An 18,634-nucleotide genomic window follows, 5' to 3' on the forward strand; every position below is an offset into this window, starting at 1 on the left:
CAACACAGAATATATTGTGGTAATCTGGTATGGATATGAATGGGTCTTATTTGATCTGCAGAGAAATGCATCTGGCAACCCAGCTGAAGTTCATTAAAAGCATCCTTAATAAACAATGGCACCTGCACATCCAGAGGTGCTGCCAAAATCCTAGAGAACTCTCAAACGGTGCAGCTGGTATTTCAGAAAGAGCGTAGCTCCATCCAAACCATTCTCATATCTTCATCCAGAGCAACAGATTGCTGTAGCCATAGCACTCAAGCTTCTTTCATATCTACAGTACAGCCAAACGAAAATATACAAATACACAGATGCACTTCTGTACAAGACAGGGAGAGATCACTACACAAAGAGACCAATTACTCATTGTACTCCTGATCACACATTTAATACAAACCATGAAGGCAATTGTCTGAATTAACCGAGCTAGAGGCTCTGCATAATAATAATGAACCCTAAGAATCCTTTTCGTGTCTCTTGGGGGGAAGAAGGAGGAGAATTTAAAAAGAAAGGATTCATTTTTTTTCTTCTAGCTAAATTGCTCCCCAAATAGTTGATAATGATACTGAAGGAAAAACTTATTCAACGTGGCAATTGGAAAATGAGGAAGTAGAGAAAGAATCAGACCCTCTTTCTCCAAATGCCAAAGTACTCTCACCACACATACAACAACCAAAGCATCTCTAGTATATTATAATATTTTTATTTACAAGGCGATTTTGGACTTCATTTCTAATGGTAGACGTATTTTCAAATTCAATTCCCACGCCATGCTATAGGATGGGATTTATAGCAACTACAAGGAGTCCACTTAAGCAACAGATGAGGTATGTGCTAACTCCCTGATTTCTAGTTTGCATATTTGTATAAAACAATAATTTCTTCTGCAAATAAATACCCACGCTAAATATCAGACATGGCGTTTTTCCTTCTTAGGGCAGGTATCTCTGGGTTAGGTGTAGTAGCATCTATGCTTCTGCTCAAAAAAACTTGAGGATGACAGTGATAAACCTACCCCATTACAGTTCTATAATGATCATCTTATGGTCTCAGAAGTTCTGCCATGGAATCTAATTGAGACATATTTTGCCATTAAATGAAAAGGGAAGATAAGCATTTTAAAGGCCTTCTTTATAGGGAAACGTTTTAAACATTATCTCACTATGAATCTTGGGTCCAGAGAATCTGAGTTGCTGAACTAACTAGCAGAAATTATGGCAATTATAATGTGTTTGAATTTCAGAGGAATATCGCATTCTAAAAATGTGTTTAAAATGCTGGGATTTTAACATGCTTATTCTACATTAATTACAGCAAATTCCAGATTAGATTTTTTCCCTTAATGGAATAAGACTATAACAAGAAAAACTTTTTACTTAGTGCTAAACTTCTTGGCAATTTCTATATCCATTCACAAAGCACAAAAAGTCACTCCTATAGCAGTTCAGAAAGGATTTAATCAAAATATGTATATTATGATAAATGGATATTGAATATTATCCCCATCTGCAATTTAAGGGAAAGAAAATGGACCGACTTTTCTAATCTACCTGCCCAATGAGCCCTTCTAAAATGATTCTCCTCCATCCTCGTATAAAAGAAATTATTAGGAACAATATAGAATTATAATCAGGTAGAATATGAGGCAGAATACATTGAATAAATTATATGGTCAGAAATGTACAAGGATAAAAACAAAAGGACCATATACAACTATCTAGTTCAAGTATTGTGACAGTGCTGAGAAACTCAAATATGATTAGATACCAATGAAAACTCACTATTTACATAGTTTTTCTTGAACACACACCTTAGTAATTTTCTCCATTGCTGCCAAGTATTAATTGAAAGAGTTATCTGTATCTATATAGTTGTGAAAATATTAGTATCACATAATCCTTCCTAGTTAAAGGTCTTTCCTGGACTGTTGAGGGAAAGCTCTGGAGTTCTAATTACCTACATAAGTCCCAAAAGGTTACTGCTGAACACGGTAATTAGATGGTTGTAATAGAAGATGTTAGCAGGGGACAAAGGATTTGTACTAAATAGCATGGCATTTTCATGGCTATTTACTGTGCAAAATAGCAGAACTTAATGAAATTTGGTGGAGCTCTAGAAAGAAGATTGGGAAACAAAATAAATTAACAGTGTGAAGAAATAAAACAGTTATTAAGAAAAGGCAGAGAAAACTTTCGTGTTGTTTCTAACTGGGTTTCTTTCTCATATCTTTCTCAGATATTTGCAAGTTCACTAAAATCTATGGCATTCTATAGAATTCCACCCTTACTACAGTGATGCCTATAAATGCACATAAATGGATATTCCATTTGCATACTCACCTGAACAGATCTGTGCAGAACCAGTATCAAATTATAAGTCTCATAAAGCAAAACCAGAAGAGTCTCAACTCTTTGAGACAACTATGACCTTGATGACTGAGACAAAACCAGAAGGGTTTTACTGGAACCACTGATACCCTATTCTTTATGGTACCAATTGGTATGCCTAATCCATGTTATATAAACACAGTACAGTCATGGAAGCTACAAGGAAATGCATTGTTTCCTTCCCTGATATCTCAACACAGGGGTTATTTTTCCAGCCTGACCTCATGTCTAACATAGTAGCCAGAAGGTATTTCACAGTGCATTTACCAGTTTCTTTCTTTGATTCATCCCTTGAAACAAAATGGCAGAAATCACAAATATGCTTTATGGCAAAATACGTAAAAGTGCTTTTATTATTAAAATCAGCTACCACACATAAAAGATTGGTTTCAAACCTTGGAGCAGTACCCCAGTTTGACATTTTCCTCATGTGATTGACTACATCTGAAAGATATCTGGCTGGGAAACTGTGGTTTTGAGTTGTACTGTTAACTAATAATTGACAAGCATTTTGCTGGGCAATGACTGAATATAAATTGATTGATTAACAAGCATAAATTTCAGGATGCTGGTGGAAAGCACACAATTATCCAGAACCAGAAATGCTTGAGTTGTTCTCCTAATCTTCTGTGGGCCAGAGTTTAGTTACCTGTTAGATTTTGCATTTCTTATATTTCCAAGCAAATCATTTTTTTTAAGCAAACCTGAAATATATACATTTTTGAGAAATATCTTTTTTAAAATGTGAATTTTCATATTTTTAAACATTATAAATTCCTGACAAAAGAGAATAAAACAGACTTCAAAATGATGAATGGTAAAGATGACATGTTAGAAATGAATTGATAAGTCTATAATTTTTCCTTTCTGACAGGGAGAAGAAGACTGCTTTTGGGATTGTGTCTGTACATCTTCAAACTCATCTTGAAGTCAAGTTCCTGAAGTTTTCTTGGCAACATTTTCTGAAGTGGGTTGTCCTTGCCTCCTTTCTAGGGCTGAGAGAGGGAAACTGGCCAAAAATCATTCAGTTGGCTTCATGCCTAAGGCAGAACAAGATCTCGTATACCAGCTGACTCTTGTTTCTGAGTCAGGAGTACCATTTTCTCTTTTTATTCACCTCAAGTCATAGCACATATTATTCTTTATTAATTCAGAACAGCTAACAAGGTCAGTCCTGGTCCTTGGAGGGAAGACCTTTTGAAAATGTAGGTGAGATTAAGAAATGGCAAAAATGTCCTAAGGGAAGGGAAGACCAAATACTTCCATATTGTTGCCAAGAAAACTACATACTGTAGACATACCCATGCAATCATCAAAGGGGTTCAGAACTTGACTCAGAAAAGTCTTTACCATACCTGTCTTTCCAAATAAATTCAGAAACAACAACACCAATCTGTAATTACATTCACGGAATGTCCATTTCCCCCACAATCTCTGCTTTTCACAATAAACATTAAAAAGAAAGCCTACAAGACAGAATTTAAAGTTGCTGTCATACATAATGAACATTTTCATGTGAATGTTTTACATGGATAGGAAACGGAATCTCACCTAATAAAGGCAATTTGCATGTATTTGGCAGATACACAAAATATATTTGTTTTTCCTTTTTTAAAAAAACTTGGAAATGATTCAGCCAGCTTCACTGTATTTACTACATGTATGAGAAGAGAGCTCATTTCTCTCTCGCTCTTTCTCTGTCTGAAAACAATGTAACATGACTATTTGTGTATTCTTTCAGTTGAAAAAATGATATTGCTGAACATGGGGGGTTTAATCTTAAGAATCTAAGGTTTTACGTCAATGTTTATACATTTTAAGACACTCCCCTGCCGTGCAGGTTTATTCAATAGTTCGTTCAGCTTTCTCTGAGATTAATACACCTATACTCAGAAATATTATTGAGACTTGAGCCTTTGAAAATTGTTTTTATTCCCCAGAGTCAGAGATTCTACATAATCTGTCCAATGTTTTGTTTTAATAATTTCTTTCTGCTTTATGTTTGTTTAAATCCTAAATAATTAATAAGTATGAAAGTATTACAAGAATGAAAATAATATATCACTCTAGTACTGGGGTGTCAAACTGAAGGCCTGGGGGCCAGATCCTGTCTGCGGGGTGCTTAGATCTGGCCTGTGGGGCCACCCTGGAAACAGCGAAGCACTGGCCCGTGGTGCCGCTGCCAGCGAAAACGGAGCTTGGGAGAGCCAGCCTCCCTAGCTCAGTTTTCGGTGGCAGAGGGTTTCAGGAGGCCTGTTTTCTCTGGTAAAGTGCTCAGGCCACCACAGGTGCCCTGGACATGAGTGATGTCAAGCTGGCCACACCCAATCCATCTCATCCTCAATGAAATCTAGAGTGACACCTCTGGTCTAGTAGCAATCATGCTCAGTTTATTGCAAATGTTACCAACACCCGGCCCACGGCCCACTACTTGGCCGTGTTTGACTCGCACAAGCGGCAGGCCAGTGCACATGTCAAGTGTGCATATACATGTTGTGCATGCCAGCCCATCACTCACATGAACTGCATGCGTGCACCAGCCCGCCATTCACATGGCCTGGTTTCCCTCTCCCCTCCTCTGGGCTGCCAAGCCAGAAAGGTTGGGGATCGCTAGTTTAGTGTATCTCATATTTTAAAATGCTTGTCTCCCTACAGCGTAAACATAGGAAATGCATGACCCTTGACTTGACTTTTGGCATAACAACAAAAAATACCATACTTTTCTGGCAAAAGTGTTTATCCTTGACCAAATGAAAAATATGAATGTGGTCTCTTGTAAATATCAGAACAACTTTATATATTCTACATAAAAGAACATGGACTTTAAAATATACTTTAATGAGAAAACTGTAAGCAAGTATAGGCAGTCCTTGACTTACAACCATTCATTTAGCAATGGCCCAAAGTTTCACTGGTCCTGAAAAAAGTGACTTATGACTGGTTTTTGCATTTTTGATTGACGCAGCATCCCCATGGTCATGTGATCAAAATTCAACTGCATGGCAACTGGCCTGTACTAAAATGCCTGCAATGCACTGTGGTTATATTGCCATTTGAAATCCTCCCAGCCAGCATCTGACAAGCAAAGTCAGTGGGGGAATCACACAGCCATTTAATGGCTGTGTGATTCACTTAACAACTATGGCAGAAAAGACACAAAATTGGGTGTTTAATTGTTTAGCAAGTAAGTCTGGTACAAATTGTGGTTTTAAGTCTAGGACTACCCGTATTCATCTTATACAAACCTAAAAGAGTTGGAGAGAACTGTGATCAGGGTCTTCTGGCCATGAATTTCCTCATGTATAGCTACCAAACATATCAGAGGTGAAATTCAGCCGGTTCTGTCTGGCTTGGGCGAACTGGTAGCGGTGGCTGCGGGAAGCTCCGCCCACTGTGCGGATGTCATGATGTCGCTTTTTTGTGACATTTTAAGCCTCTGTGCATGTGTAGACAATAGCGTGTGCGAGCAGAATGAGTGTGAGGTGCACACACATTGGCAAACCGGTAGGGAAGGTAAATGAATTTCTCCCCTGAACCATATGCTCAGGTCTCAACTACGTTTTGCATATGATTTTGATTATATGACTCACTGTATCTGAATATGATTTCCATACGCAGATGGGGCATTAAAAGTGGGGAGACTCTCCACAGATTCCACCCACCCCCACCTTGCCCCCTGGAATGGATCAGCCTAATATGTCTGTATATTTTTTCCTGATAACTATTTCTTGTTAATTTCAATGCATTTATTGTTCATACCATGTTTCCTCAAAAATAAGACCCTATCTAATATTTTTTTGAACCCTGAAATAAAGTGCTTGGCCTTATTGCCATGCACTCAAAAGCCCAATTGGGCTTATTATCAGGGGATGTCTTATTTTGGGGGAAACAGGATTGTTTTAATGTTTTCATTTTTTATGCTCTAGTTTTACCTGATTGTAAGCCGCCTAGAGTTGCACGTAATGAGATGGGCAGCAAATAAATTTAATAAATAAATAAATAAAACAAAATACATAAGGCTAGGCTCCCATTCCACTTGACTAAGAGGTAAGCAACTCTTGGGTCAGGCATTTCTTGGTCAATATCTGAAGACTTGCAGGAAGCAAGTCATGGACACAGCTGTTTGATTAGTAAATAAGAATTAGGAAGCCATTAGGAATGCCAAATGCCAAATATAAAATGCAAGCCCTATTTATAGTAGAAGCAAAATCCCTCCAGTGTTAGTACAGCACTTTAGTCAGCATACCATTTAAGCTCCCTCAATGAAGATGAGACATACAAAAGGTGCAGCAGAGCTATAAATCTGCTATAGGTATAAAGGAATAAAAGACAGGAAACATCTGAGAATGGGAGAAAATTAGCTAGTAGCAATATACCTAAAGATGTGGACTCTTGGTGGCATATACTGGAATAATTGACAGTTTGATCTGAAACAGCTAATATTCTTTTACAAATATTGCCTTTCCAGATGCTGCATGTTAATAGTACATTCAGTTCAAATGTTTGTTCAGAAATGATTTATGAAAACAATAACTCATCAGCACTGGCCAAATTTCCAAAGAACATCTGAGTCTTTGTGTATTGACTTGTTGAAAAATGTGAAGTGTCAACAAATTCTCTTTGTATTATTTAAATAGGCCTACAGCGTTCATAGTCAGTGGTTAAAGACAAGATATAACTGCCTTTGGGTTTTATTCAGTAATACATTTATTCCTTGGGGAAATTTCTTTTCTTTGTATAGACCTGAACTGCTAATTGAGTTATATTCCCTAATAACGGGTAAAGCTAATAAGTTTGGAATGACTGCTGATTCCAAAGAGCTGCAAATTGGGCATGATGACATTTTCAACCTCCCCCTTCTTTACCAGTATTTTTAGAAAAATCAATACTGAAATGTCTATCCCTTCAACTAAATTAATGGGCTTGTCAATAAGTCAATCATAACTGTCAAAATACAGCAAGATCTGGTGTATAATCAAGAGATGTGTTCTAAGACTGATGGCACTGGAATATTAGGACAATCTCATTTCAGTCCACTGGCTGCTAATCTAAGAAAAATGGACTGGGATTAGGGAAAATTGGAATACCGCAATGTGTTATATGTAAATTGCCATTGAAAACCTTCTGGAAGCTACAATTAGTTGAGCATGTAGTTATGAGTGCATTTTCTTATGTCCATGTAACACTGTTTCTCTGTGAGTTGCACTGGCTCCTGATGGGCTTCTGAATGCAATTCTTGTGGCTGGGCAGAACCTTCAAATTTCTACATGGCATTGAATCAGGTTACTTGAGAGACTGATAACCTCTTCCAAGAACATCTGCCTGGCCAAGATATTTTTACAGGGAGGGCATGCTCCAGATGCTTTCTTTTACTTTCTTTCTTTCTGTCATGTTATGGAAACTAAAAAGCCGGCCTTTTCTGTGGTTGCCCCTGCTCTCTGGTACAATCTCTACCCCACTCCTGATATACAATAGGCCCCCAACTCTCCTTGTCTTTAGGACAGGCCTTAAGAGCTGGTTCTTCCCCAGGCATTAGGGGCTGCTGAATGGGAGTCCCACTGAGAAGTTTGTTTTCTTCTGTGCTTGGTTGCCATTTTACACTACTCGTTTTTTAATTTTTATTTATTATGAAATTTATATGATGCCCACCTTGCCAGGAGGTGATGTAACTTTTGCATTTATATATTGTTGTTGTCACTTAAAAAAAACCTTATTATCATTATTAGTGCGTTTTTATGCTGAACACCACCCAGAGTCATTATAAGTTCTGATTTGGACAGTCTTATAAATCGTTAAATAAATACCGTATTTTTATAAGACACACCTTTTTCCCCCAAAAAGGAGGGTGAGAATCTGGGTGCTACTCCGAAAGTAGCCCTACCCAGCCTCGCAAACGGAGATTTCAGAGGCTGAAAGAAGCCTCTGAAAGAACCTTCAGAAAAAAAGCCTCAGAAACGAAGCTTCAGAAAAAAAACCTCTGAAAGGCTTTTATCTAAAATAATATGGCAAGCTACAAAAGAAGAATCAGTAAAGGTTCTAACCAAACTATGCTAACAAATCTGGAGAATAACACAATAACCAACAGATTGGAAGAGGTTAAACTATATACCAATACCAAAGAAAGAAGACTGAACAGAGTACAGATAATCTTTCAGAATAAAAGCCTCTGAAAGAAGCTTCAGAATAAAAGCCTCTGAAAGAAGCTTCAGAAAAAAAGCCTCTGAAAGAAGCTTCAGAAAAAAAGCCTTTTTTTCTGAAGCTGTTTCAGAGGCTTTCAGAGGCAGAAAAAAAAGCAAGGCACAGAGCTCACAACCAAGGACCCTGTTGCTAAAATTCACCTAATCTGAAACTCAGTTTGGTTTAGGGCATCAGGCTAAAAACCAAGAGATTGTGAGTTCTAATTCTGCCTTAGACACAAAAATTCAACTTTTTTTAAACTGTCAAAAATCATAATTTCAAAACTATTGTCATATAATACATACAATACAAAGTTGTATTGCCACTGTTTCTGACAAATTAGTTTCCAGGAAATACATTCAAAATATTTCCAGGAAATACAAACAAAAATTGCATGTTTTAGTTTTAAGCTCTTAAGGGTTTTCCCCCCTATATCTTTTAATGGTGCTTTATTATTTGTATAATGAAGTAAACATATGTATTATTCCTTCCTTTCCTTATTTTTCCCACAAGAACCCTGTGAATTACGTTGTGCTAAGAGAGAATGACTGGCCTAAATTCATCCAACTGGCTTTCATGCCTAAAGCGGGACTTGAACTCACAGTCTACTGATTTCTAGCCTGGTCCCTTAACTACTAGATCATTCTAATAATTTGCAGATACTATTATCTCCATTATCTCCTATTAGCTCCATTAACGCCAGAGAGGTAGATGGGAGAGATTTCCAGTAGACAGTTTCCAATGATAACTCTAATAATACTAAAAATGTACTGAATTTTTTATATGCGTACTTTTGTTCTGTTATTTTTTTTCCTTTCAGTTAACCTGTCACAAGTTTACAAGTTTAACACTACTTTTAAATCTGTTGTACCTCGTGAATCAGACAATTGTTTATCTGCCTTATTCTTTTTAAATTTAAATGTCTAAGGATGACAAATAAAACAAATGCTTTTCACACAGCTGCTATCTAGCAAATAATTATTAGATACCTTTTCAACATGCATGCTGTTTCCCAAGAGTCTGGAATAGCTCCAAGGAGTTAAATATATAATCAAAAAAGGTTTCAGCTCCCTCCTAAAAATGATTGTTTACTTGAAAATTATATTTCAGTATCTCTGGAAAATTCTGTGTCCCTCCTAGCATATTACTAAGTACATCTGTGAAATATGCATCTTTTCTAAAGCTTTATATTACTAGAGGGCGAAGGACTATGAAAAACAAAATCTTTTTCTGACAGTTCCACTATTTAACTAAGTTCTTTCTCTCTATGACAATCCTTTAGTCAACATTATATGTGCAACATATAAATCAAACACTGAATGGGTTCTTTGCATTAGTCCATGCAGTAATTCAACCCGAAGCTTAAATAGAAGACAATATATACAGGGTTGAACTGTGGAATACTTGGTGCTCACTGAACATGTTTGTTTGCTTGCAGATGTTTATTACCTAACCAGGTAACATCATCAGTGCTAATGGGTGTGGGGTTTCCTCTGTTATAAGCTTCCAGGAAGTAGAAACATAGAAATAAACCATTCAAAAGAGACAATAAAAAAGCTACGAATGAAATAAAAAGACCAGAACGCATCTTTTCCAGCAGCATTCCTGACGATCTGAACCAGGGGTCAAATTCACTTACCTTCCCTACCAGTTTGCAAATGTGCGCACACCATGCATGCACAGAGGCTGCAAATCGTCACAAAAAAGGGACGTCATGACGTCCGCGTGGGTGGGCAGGGCTTTGCGCAGTGGGCCCTACCGTATTGTGCGATCCGGATAGAACCTGCTGAATTTCACCCCGATCTAAACCATTCTTAGTCTTTATAAAAAAAAAGCTACCTCCAATTGAATTTAACTCCTGTTGAATAAGAAAGCATGTTCATATGATTTTCTTTACAGCAGTATGGAAACAACGTCTTCTTATTATTATTTCTAACCTATCCATCTAGCCTACAATCTAAGGTTTTCTTGGTGGTCCCTTATTTCAATACTGACCAAGTTTGATACTGCCTATATTATGGGATATGTATGCTTGATGAAATAGTTAAGGGGATGAACGAGAACCAAACAATCTCAGGCTGAGTTTGGTCCAACCAGATTTCTCAGTCCTGTCTACCCAGGTTGATATTGTGGAATAAAATGTAGGAAAGTCCCCAAGGACAAAAGGTGTTACAGTAAAAGTATTGATCTATAGTACATGGCATTGGTTTTCTAGGCTAACCTAACTTGAAAGGCTGATATAAACTATGAAATTTATAAAGTCCTTCTTCAGACTACCCAGCAGAAGGAATGGAAAGTGGACTTATGTCAGCCCAAGATTCATGAATTAGAGAAATGAATGGGTGGAGTTTTAGCATTACATGCAAATATTTTCAACCTAGCCAAGGGAAATAATGCCGTCTTTGCAGCATGGCAGATTTCCAACTTAAAGAACAAATTTGATTTAAGATTTGTAATAAGAACGTACATCAATAAATTATACTAGATTGATGATTAGTGGTATTATTTATATGCAATATTTTTGTACTTCTTATAATGCTGCTGTCTGCACCACAGGGATTAATTATTTTCATAATTTTGTCTAAGTAGTAATATAGAAAATGTCAAAAAGAAAATTAGATTTTCATTTTCTAGACGTAGAAATTTAATTAAAGCCAACTCATAGTCAAAGGAGAGCATCCTTCATTGGTTTGCGATGCGCCAACGATGCCATGCAAGAGACCAGAAGATCAAAAAGCAAGTCTTAGAATATTAATAGAGAACGTGCAAGTCTGTGTTCACAGTTTTGAAAGTCCCTGGAGTTTGTCTATTCGAAATAGACTATAGGGGAAAAAATATATGGAAATGATTTTCTCAGTTGAATAGTATTCCTCTTCATAAAAGGTTTCTAGTTGTGAGTGGATACTGAGTAATCTATTGGAAGCCACCCAGAATTACTTGGAACAGTGAGACAGGTGGCATATTCATTTTATAAACAAGCAAATGTATAACTGTTGTGGTCCACCAGCAGCCTGCAGAGCTGGCAGCGGAGTCGGACAGTGAGGAGGCTGGGAAGGAACATGGACCAGTCCTGGAGTCTGGGGAAGGCCCAGACGAGGGCTCTGCGTCAGAGGCAGAGATGGGGCCAGGGCCATCTGGCAGTGGTGCACGGACTCCAGACCTTCCAGAGCTGGACAGCAGAGAGGCAGAGGAACAGGAGGAGCCTGTTCCTAGTGTGCACATGCGCAGAGCTGCCAGAAGGCACGAACAGTTAAAATAAAAGGGACGACTCGGGAGTAAGGCCTGGAGATGATTGGCCCCTCCCATAAGGCTTAAAAGAGAAGCAAAGGCACATGGGCCTTTTGCAGGAAAGCAATGTTGTTAATTCTGTTCCCAGTGGGCATCTCTGTTTAATTCTGGATTCCATGTGACTTTACCAAGTAGGTCTTTGGCAGCGTGTCAAAGGAGATAAAAGTTGGTGATTATCCTGAAGTCCTTCTCCCGAAGGACTTTTGCAACTAATTGGGACTCAGCTGTGAATGAAAGTAATTCACAGCTGTTGCAATAAAAGAGGTTTTTGGGACTACTCGTGTGTTTTAATGACTCAGTAAACCTAGGTCACAACAATAATCTGAATGAAGTTGAAATGCTTCTCACTGTCACCTAAGATTCCAAATTAAACTCAGCTTCAAGAATTGAAAACTTATCTTTAGGTAAAGACAGTCCCAATAAGACTTTAATATTATACACTCTGCCATGCAGAAAATTTGCTTCTGGAACCAAGTTATTACACTGTTGGCACGAATGGACTGTATTTTACAAACTTGGGGGAAGAATGCTATTGGCCAAAGTTTATTAAACATGATCTAGAGGGCTTTAAACTGAATCCAATAAGAATTGGGACAGAAACTCTGAATAGACTTGTGCACCCAGGGAATAAATGACAGACTAATATCCTTGGACTATTAAACCAATCAATTAAAAATTGGGAATTACATTGGCTCATAAAACTCATGGATTTTCCTATTTATAATATTCAAAGTATAGATGAGCTCAAACTCTTTTCACAACAAGGCAAATGATTTAGTAAGTATAGCCAAGACCACAATTATCTTGGCTGTAGTATAGTATCTGACACAATTTGTTCAAATGAAAAAGCAAGAAGAAGAGATGAGGAGTTTCATTAGATATGGATTTTTAAATTACAATGCTTGGTCTAAAATCATGGAACTAATAGGACCATCCCAAACCATCATATGAAAGAATGGTCCTAAATTCTTCCTGAACAGTGAATCAACTATAGCCAATTTTTACTAAACATTAAGGACATGAAAAGTATTTGAAACAGGGATTTCACAATATGTAGGAGATAAATGAAATAAACCCTGCCTTTGCATCATTAAAGTATATTCGGTAAGCTTTGTATGATTGCTGTTCCTGATGCCTGCAATATTAACTGACCTTCACAGGTTTCTGATAAAGACTACAACTAGTTAATATCCTTGATATTATTGTGCATGTTTGCGTGTGCATTTGAGAGAGTTTTTGACTCTTGATGCTCACCTGGACATGTCCCTGCAGTTTTCTTGGCAAGATTTTGGAAGTAGTTTGCTACTGCCCCCTTCCTAGGGCTGAGAGAAGGAGAGTGATCCAAGATCAACTAACTAGCTTTGTCCTAACGCAATACTAGAACTCACATTTTCCCGGTTTTAAGCCTGATGTCTTAATCACTACACCAAACTGGCTCTTTGAATTTTTTGGAGTATTTAGGATCTCTATACATAAGTGGTCACTCTATTATTACCATGGACTCCTCTATTAGACATGATCTGGAAAAGTAACTATCATTTCAAACTTGTCTTCCACAAAAATAGACACATAAAAATCTTAATGTGTAGATCTCTTTTAAAAACAGCGTTTCTCAACCTTGGCAACTTTCAGATGTGTGGACTTCATACTGGCTGGGGAATTCTGGAAAGTGAAGCCCACACAATTTAAAGTGATTAAAACTGCGAAACGCTGATGTAAAGCTTTCATCAAATCCCACTGGTATTCTTACAAATCTTTAAAACAGTAGTTACCTTTGTTCCTTTCTTGTAGCAATTTCAACAGTAACTAATGGTAACTTGGATTATGTATTAATATAGCCATGGATATCTCTAGGTACAATCCCCTCCCCCTTCATTTTGCAATTTTCATAGTAATGCTTTCTTCTCACAGCTCTTTGGAGCATGTCACAAAATATGATTTACCATGCAAGAATAATAAGATGCAAAGTCCCTGCCACCCTCAAACGCCTGTAGCAACATGAGGGCTTGCATTCCCTGCCCCTCCCCCACTTCTTTTCTTAGCATTTCCATCTTACATCAGGTTTATGTTCCCTTGTGGGTTGTAATCCCGTATTATTATCCTATTTTTGCATAAGGGGGTAGGGCTTGCATTAAAATATGCTGCCTATCTCTCTACAAAGCTCATTTTTAGCTGAAAATTTCAGTACCCTTCTTACCAGTGAGATAACTATAAATCGGCTTTCATGCATATGCAAGTCTATCCTTCTAAGCACTGTATTAATTATTTCAAAGATATTTAGAGGTCAGCAGTGACAGAAACCTTTATGCATAGAATTACATTAATGTAGGACACTCTAAGAAAAATGGAATAGATCATTGTACCACAGCAAAAGATCAGGGTATCTGAAGTGCTTTTCTTAAAAAAAAAAAAAAAAAAGCAAATACCAGACCAGCTTCTATCTACAAATATTCAGTGTCAATCCAGATTTAACATGGAATCGTAACTCTGCCATAGACCCACCTGAATACTTTTTAAAAAATGTATTTATTTATTTGATTTATATAGCCACCATTGGACTTTTATGTGATTCTAGGCCACTTAAACTTGCTATTTAACCAAATCCAAGCATCAATTTGTATTCTCAAGTTAAAATGATTTGTTGTTATATAACGAGTCCAATTTTCTATTTGGTGTTGAGAGCAAAGTACATGCCATGTGTGCAGGAAAGCTCAGGTTGAATCTTGTCACTTCTTGTCACAAAGGACAGTGTAAGAGATGCTAATAAAGACCTTTTGTACCTATAAATATGAAGAACAACTCTAGCTTCAGTAGTGATGGAAAACTGCTCTGATCCTAGGCACAATCAGTCAAACAGAAGACTATAAGAAAATGACAAAAATAGAAGAGTAAAAGGGAGAAGGAAAAGCAGGCAGGCACATAAACTCAAAAATTAAAGAAGGGGGCAAACTCAACATTATATATCGATGAAAGTCAAATGAATGTTCACCTTCTGTATCTCTTCTATGTATAATAGTCCTTTTGTTGAGTTACGTGAGTTACAAAGAGATCTATTAGTGTGGAATAAATGAGTCCCTGAAAATTTCATCTTTAAATGACTCTACATCTTTGATGACATAGAGATGAATCTGTTTAGTTCCACTACATTTTCTAATTTTTCCATTCTTAATTTTGCAACAGTCTTCATCTGCTTTAATATGCATAATTTTGTGTAGTTTTTAAATTGCATAAAATGGTGATTTCATTTATGAGCATGCATCAATATTTGAAAAATTGAAAGTGGATAAACATTTATTAAAATACAAAACAAACTTATGTCTTATTTATCCCTAAATACAGTTACAACCATCCAGTCAAGTATGATGCAGTTGTTTTGACCTTCAGATTGATATAATCAAAGCTCTGTGTCTGTGTGCTTGTGTTGTTTAATATCAGCAATACAGTCGCTAGATAATTTCAGAAGCAGAAAGTCAAATGTTAATGAAAACTGCTGTCTATGATCATTATGCTTCATAAATTTGTCAAAACAACAACAGGATCAACAGTGCTAATTTGCACATTTAAGCAAACTAAACAGTGTGAATGGGGAAACCACATTTTCTCCTGTAGCGTGAAGGTTTTTGAATGCCTGAAGGCTACTGAGAAATAATCATCTTTATCATGTTCTGGACAAAACCTACTGCACCAATATGCTTTTCAGGGGCTTCACCTGAACTGAAGTACCTGCAGTTTTCATCCAAAACAATTAAATAAAGTAACTTTTAGAACTAGCAAAGTTCTAAGAAATGATGTCATAGCTGTTAATTAATATCTTGTGTAAAACAATGCACTTTGGACCACATTTAAAAATCAAGAAAGCTTTTAATTTTCTCTATAAATCCATTTCAGAAAATAAGCAACTTTGCCCTCTTAAAAAGGTTACATTTTATCTTCTTTTTTTTTGTTGCCTCATCAGAAAAGTTTTTCTCTCAACTGTGGATTTTTGATTACATAAATCAGAAGAGACGCTCTAACATTTGGATTATTATCCTGAATTTAATTCAGAAGTGAATTAAGTAGGAAAGATGAAGTTATTGAATGAAGTTTAGCTTCTTGTAGTTGACTCAGAACATGAAAACTGAAAGTCATTTATCATTTATCTTTGTAATTCCATGTCTAGCACTTTTAAGATATTACCATTTAACACTTTTTGATGATGAAATTTTAGACCAAACCATGTAGGCTTGGTACTTATAAAAGTACTTATAAAAGAAACACCATTTACAACTGAGTTCTTATAGCAAAGAGCAGCCAGAGGCAGAAAATGCTAAGAGAAAACATTATTTGACACTATTAATTTATCTTCAATACGTGACAGAGGAGTATTTGTTTTTTTAAGCCAGTAATTTCCTTCCACTGTTTGTAAAATAATTTTATTACATTATAAAGTACCGTATTTTTCGGAGTATAAGACACACCTTTTTCCCCCTTAAAAGGGGTGAAAATGTAGGTGCGGCTTATACACTGAATGTAGCCCCGCCCACCCACTGGCCCCCACCCTTTGGCCTCTGCCTCCCAGCAGTTTCCTCCATACAAGCAAATAGCAAGAAAAAACAGCTCCTTTCAGCTTCAGCACAGGCTAATTAGCACAAGTTGATTGGAACGACCTCCCGACTCTAAGCTGATTTGCTCTCAGCTGTTTTGCGCAGGCCTCTGCTGCTTGCTGCAAAGAGGTAAATTGCTGGAGCAGATTTTTTTTTCCTTGTGCTAATCAAGCTATGCTGAAAACGAAAATGAAAGTAAAGCAGGCTGTTTGCTGTTTGCTGCAACAAGGCAAAATTGCTCAGAGGCAAAGGGAGAATTCTTTTTCTTCTTTTCCTCACCAAAAAAGGTAGGTGAGTCTTATACTCCGGTGCGTCTTATACTCTGAAAAATACGGTAATAAAAAAGTACTAGTGAACAACTTACCCACACATGGCAATGAATACCCAACGATAGGATCGTGGACAAACTGGCGATTGTTCAACATAGTCACACAGTAGAGGTGAAAACAATCCAGGCAAATAACATGGTGATGAATGCATGGGAAGACTAACACAGGACTCCTAAATGATAAAAGAGAGAGAGAAAGAAATAAAAAATGGTGGTGAGAAATTAAGCTTCCCATGTTATTACACCAATCTGGCGTGAACTTCATGCAAATAACATTCACGACTATTCTCTGTAAGTTTAATTCTAAAAGGAGATCCACGTCCACAGCAATGCTTAGGAGCCTGTGGAACTTGGAGAAAGATCATGCAATGCCACTGAGACTGCTTATTTATAAAATGCCCACCTGACACAAAGACAAACTTGCCGGACTAAAAGATGAATAACTGTTTCTGTGAACAAGCATACCAAGCAGACAGACAGGGTCTGAATGCTAAAATATATATATAGAGAGAGCCCCTATAACCCGCACAGTTCTGCCCACCCCAAAAGTCCACTCTAAAAATATTGTATGATCTTAATGTCTCTAATAATAAGAGAATGACTAATTCTTAATTACTCAAATATTAGTGACCATAATTCACCAAAATCCCCTAGTCTAGCAAATTTATCTCTGCCAACAAATAGGAAGATCAAATAGGAAGATCAGCTCTGAGCACACGTATACATTTATGCTGCAAGGGCAGTAAATGACCATGAGTTACCCAGACGTGCTTAAGATTGGTGGCCATATAAATCTTTTAAATAAATAAATGATACAAAACTATTAAAGATACAGAACCATTTATGTCACACAAAACCACGCTATCTTTCAAGATTAACCACACCATCGCCAACAGCACCTCTAAATGTCTACGGAGATTCTCAATCATCCAGGTCATGGTTGTCCCAAAGATGCTTTTCCAAGAGACAACTGGACTTTCTGGTTTTTCTTTGAAGACATTTCGCTTCTCATCCAAGAAGCTACTTCAGCTCTGCAAGTCCAGTTGTTTCTTGAAAAAGCACCTTTGGGAGTATCTCTAAAAAAGGGGTGTCAAAATCAATTTCATTGAGGGACATATCAGGGTTGTGTTTGACCTTGGGGGCCTGGGATGGCCATGGCCAAGATGGCTGTGGCTAGCTTGACGTCACTCATGTGCCTGTGGCAGCCTGAACATTCTACCAGTGATAACGGGCTCCCGAGCTCCGTTTTTGGCTGTGATGGCCTCCTGCAACCCTCTGCCAGCGAAAATGGAGTTTGGGAGTGCCGCGTGCAGCCATCCCGAGCTCTGTTTCCACTGGCAGAGGCACCGCGGGCTGGTCCTTTGCTGTTTCCAGGCTGGCCCCGCAGGCCAGATCTATGCACCCCGTGGGCCTGATCCGGTCTCTGAGCCTTGAGTTTGATACCCCTGCTCTAAATATTTCCTTCTTATAAAACTACCCAGTTCACATATCCTAATCAGCTTTAAAAAATGTTGTGCCCTCCTGCAGTTTCTTTTGGTGCCCAATTTGAAAAGCCCTAGCCTAAGGTAATTTCAAACTATATTTGAGGACAACAGTATCTTGTTATGCTGTGCAAACCAGGAGAAGACCATATCAGCAGGACATCAAGGAGGAAATCAACTGTTCAGAGGTATGTTAGCACAATCTTCTTTCCAAGGCTCAGGTAATTGGAAAACCTACTTTTAAACAGGTATGTTCATACAGATCAGAGTGGTTCAATGAGTAGGAAAACTGTTATGGTTCCTCTATGCCTGTCTTTCTGAGTTTCAGAGATATAGCGTGTTTGATTGTCATCAATTAAGCTATGGTTCCTTCTTGATATGAGATTTGCC

The 18,634-nt window shown here is 37.5% G+C and overlaps 1 protein-coding gene across 3 annotated transcripts in view; it reads right to left on the minus strand.

Annotated features, from left to right (window-relative positions):
* Positions 1-18,634, minus strand: part of PRKN (parkin RBR E3 ubiquitin protein ligase) — a 722,481-nt gene that overhangs the window by 225,963 nt on the left and 477,884 nt on the right. For all 3 annotated transcript variants that reach the window (XM_034428505.3, XM_034428508.3, XM_034428509.3), the window contains one exon: positions 16,800-16,936. In XM_034428505.3, coding sequence (XP_034284396.2) covers positions 16,800-16,936 — 137 coding nt within the window. The remainder of the gene's footprint in view (positions 1-16,799; positions 16,937-18,634) is intronic.

This window comes from Pantherophis guttatus, chromosome 1 (assembly GCF_059756535.1).
Source record: "Pantherophis guttatus breed Tessera chromosome 1, ASM5975653v1, whole genome shotgun sequence".
NCBI lineage: Eukaryota > Metazoa > Chordata > Lepidosauria > Squamata > Colubridae > Pantherophis > Pantherophis guttatus.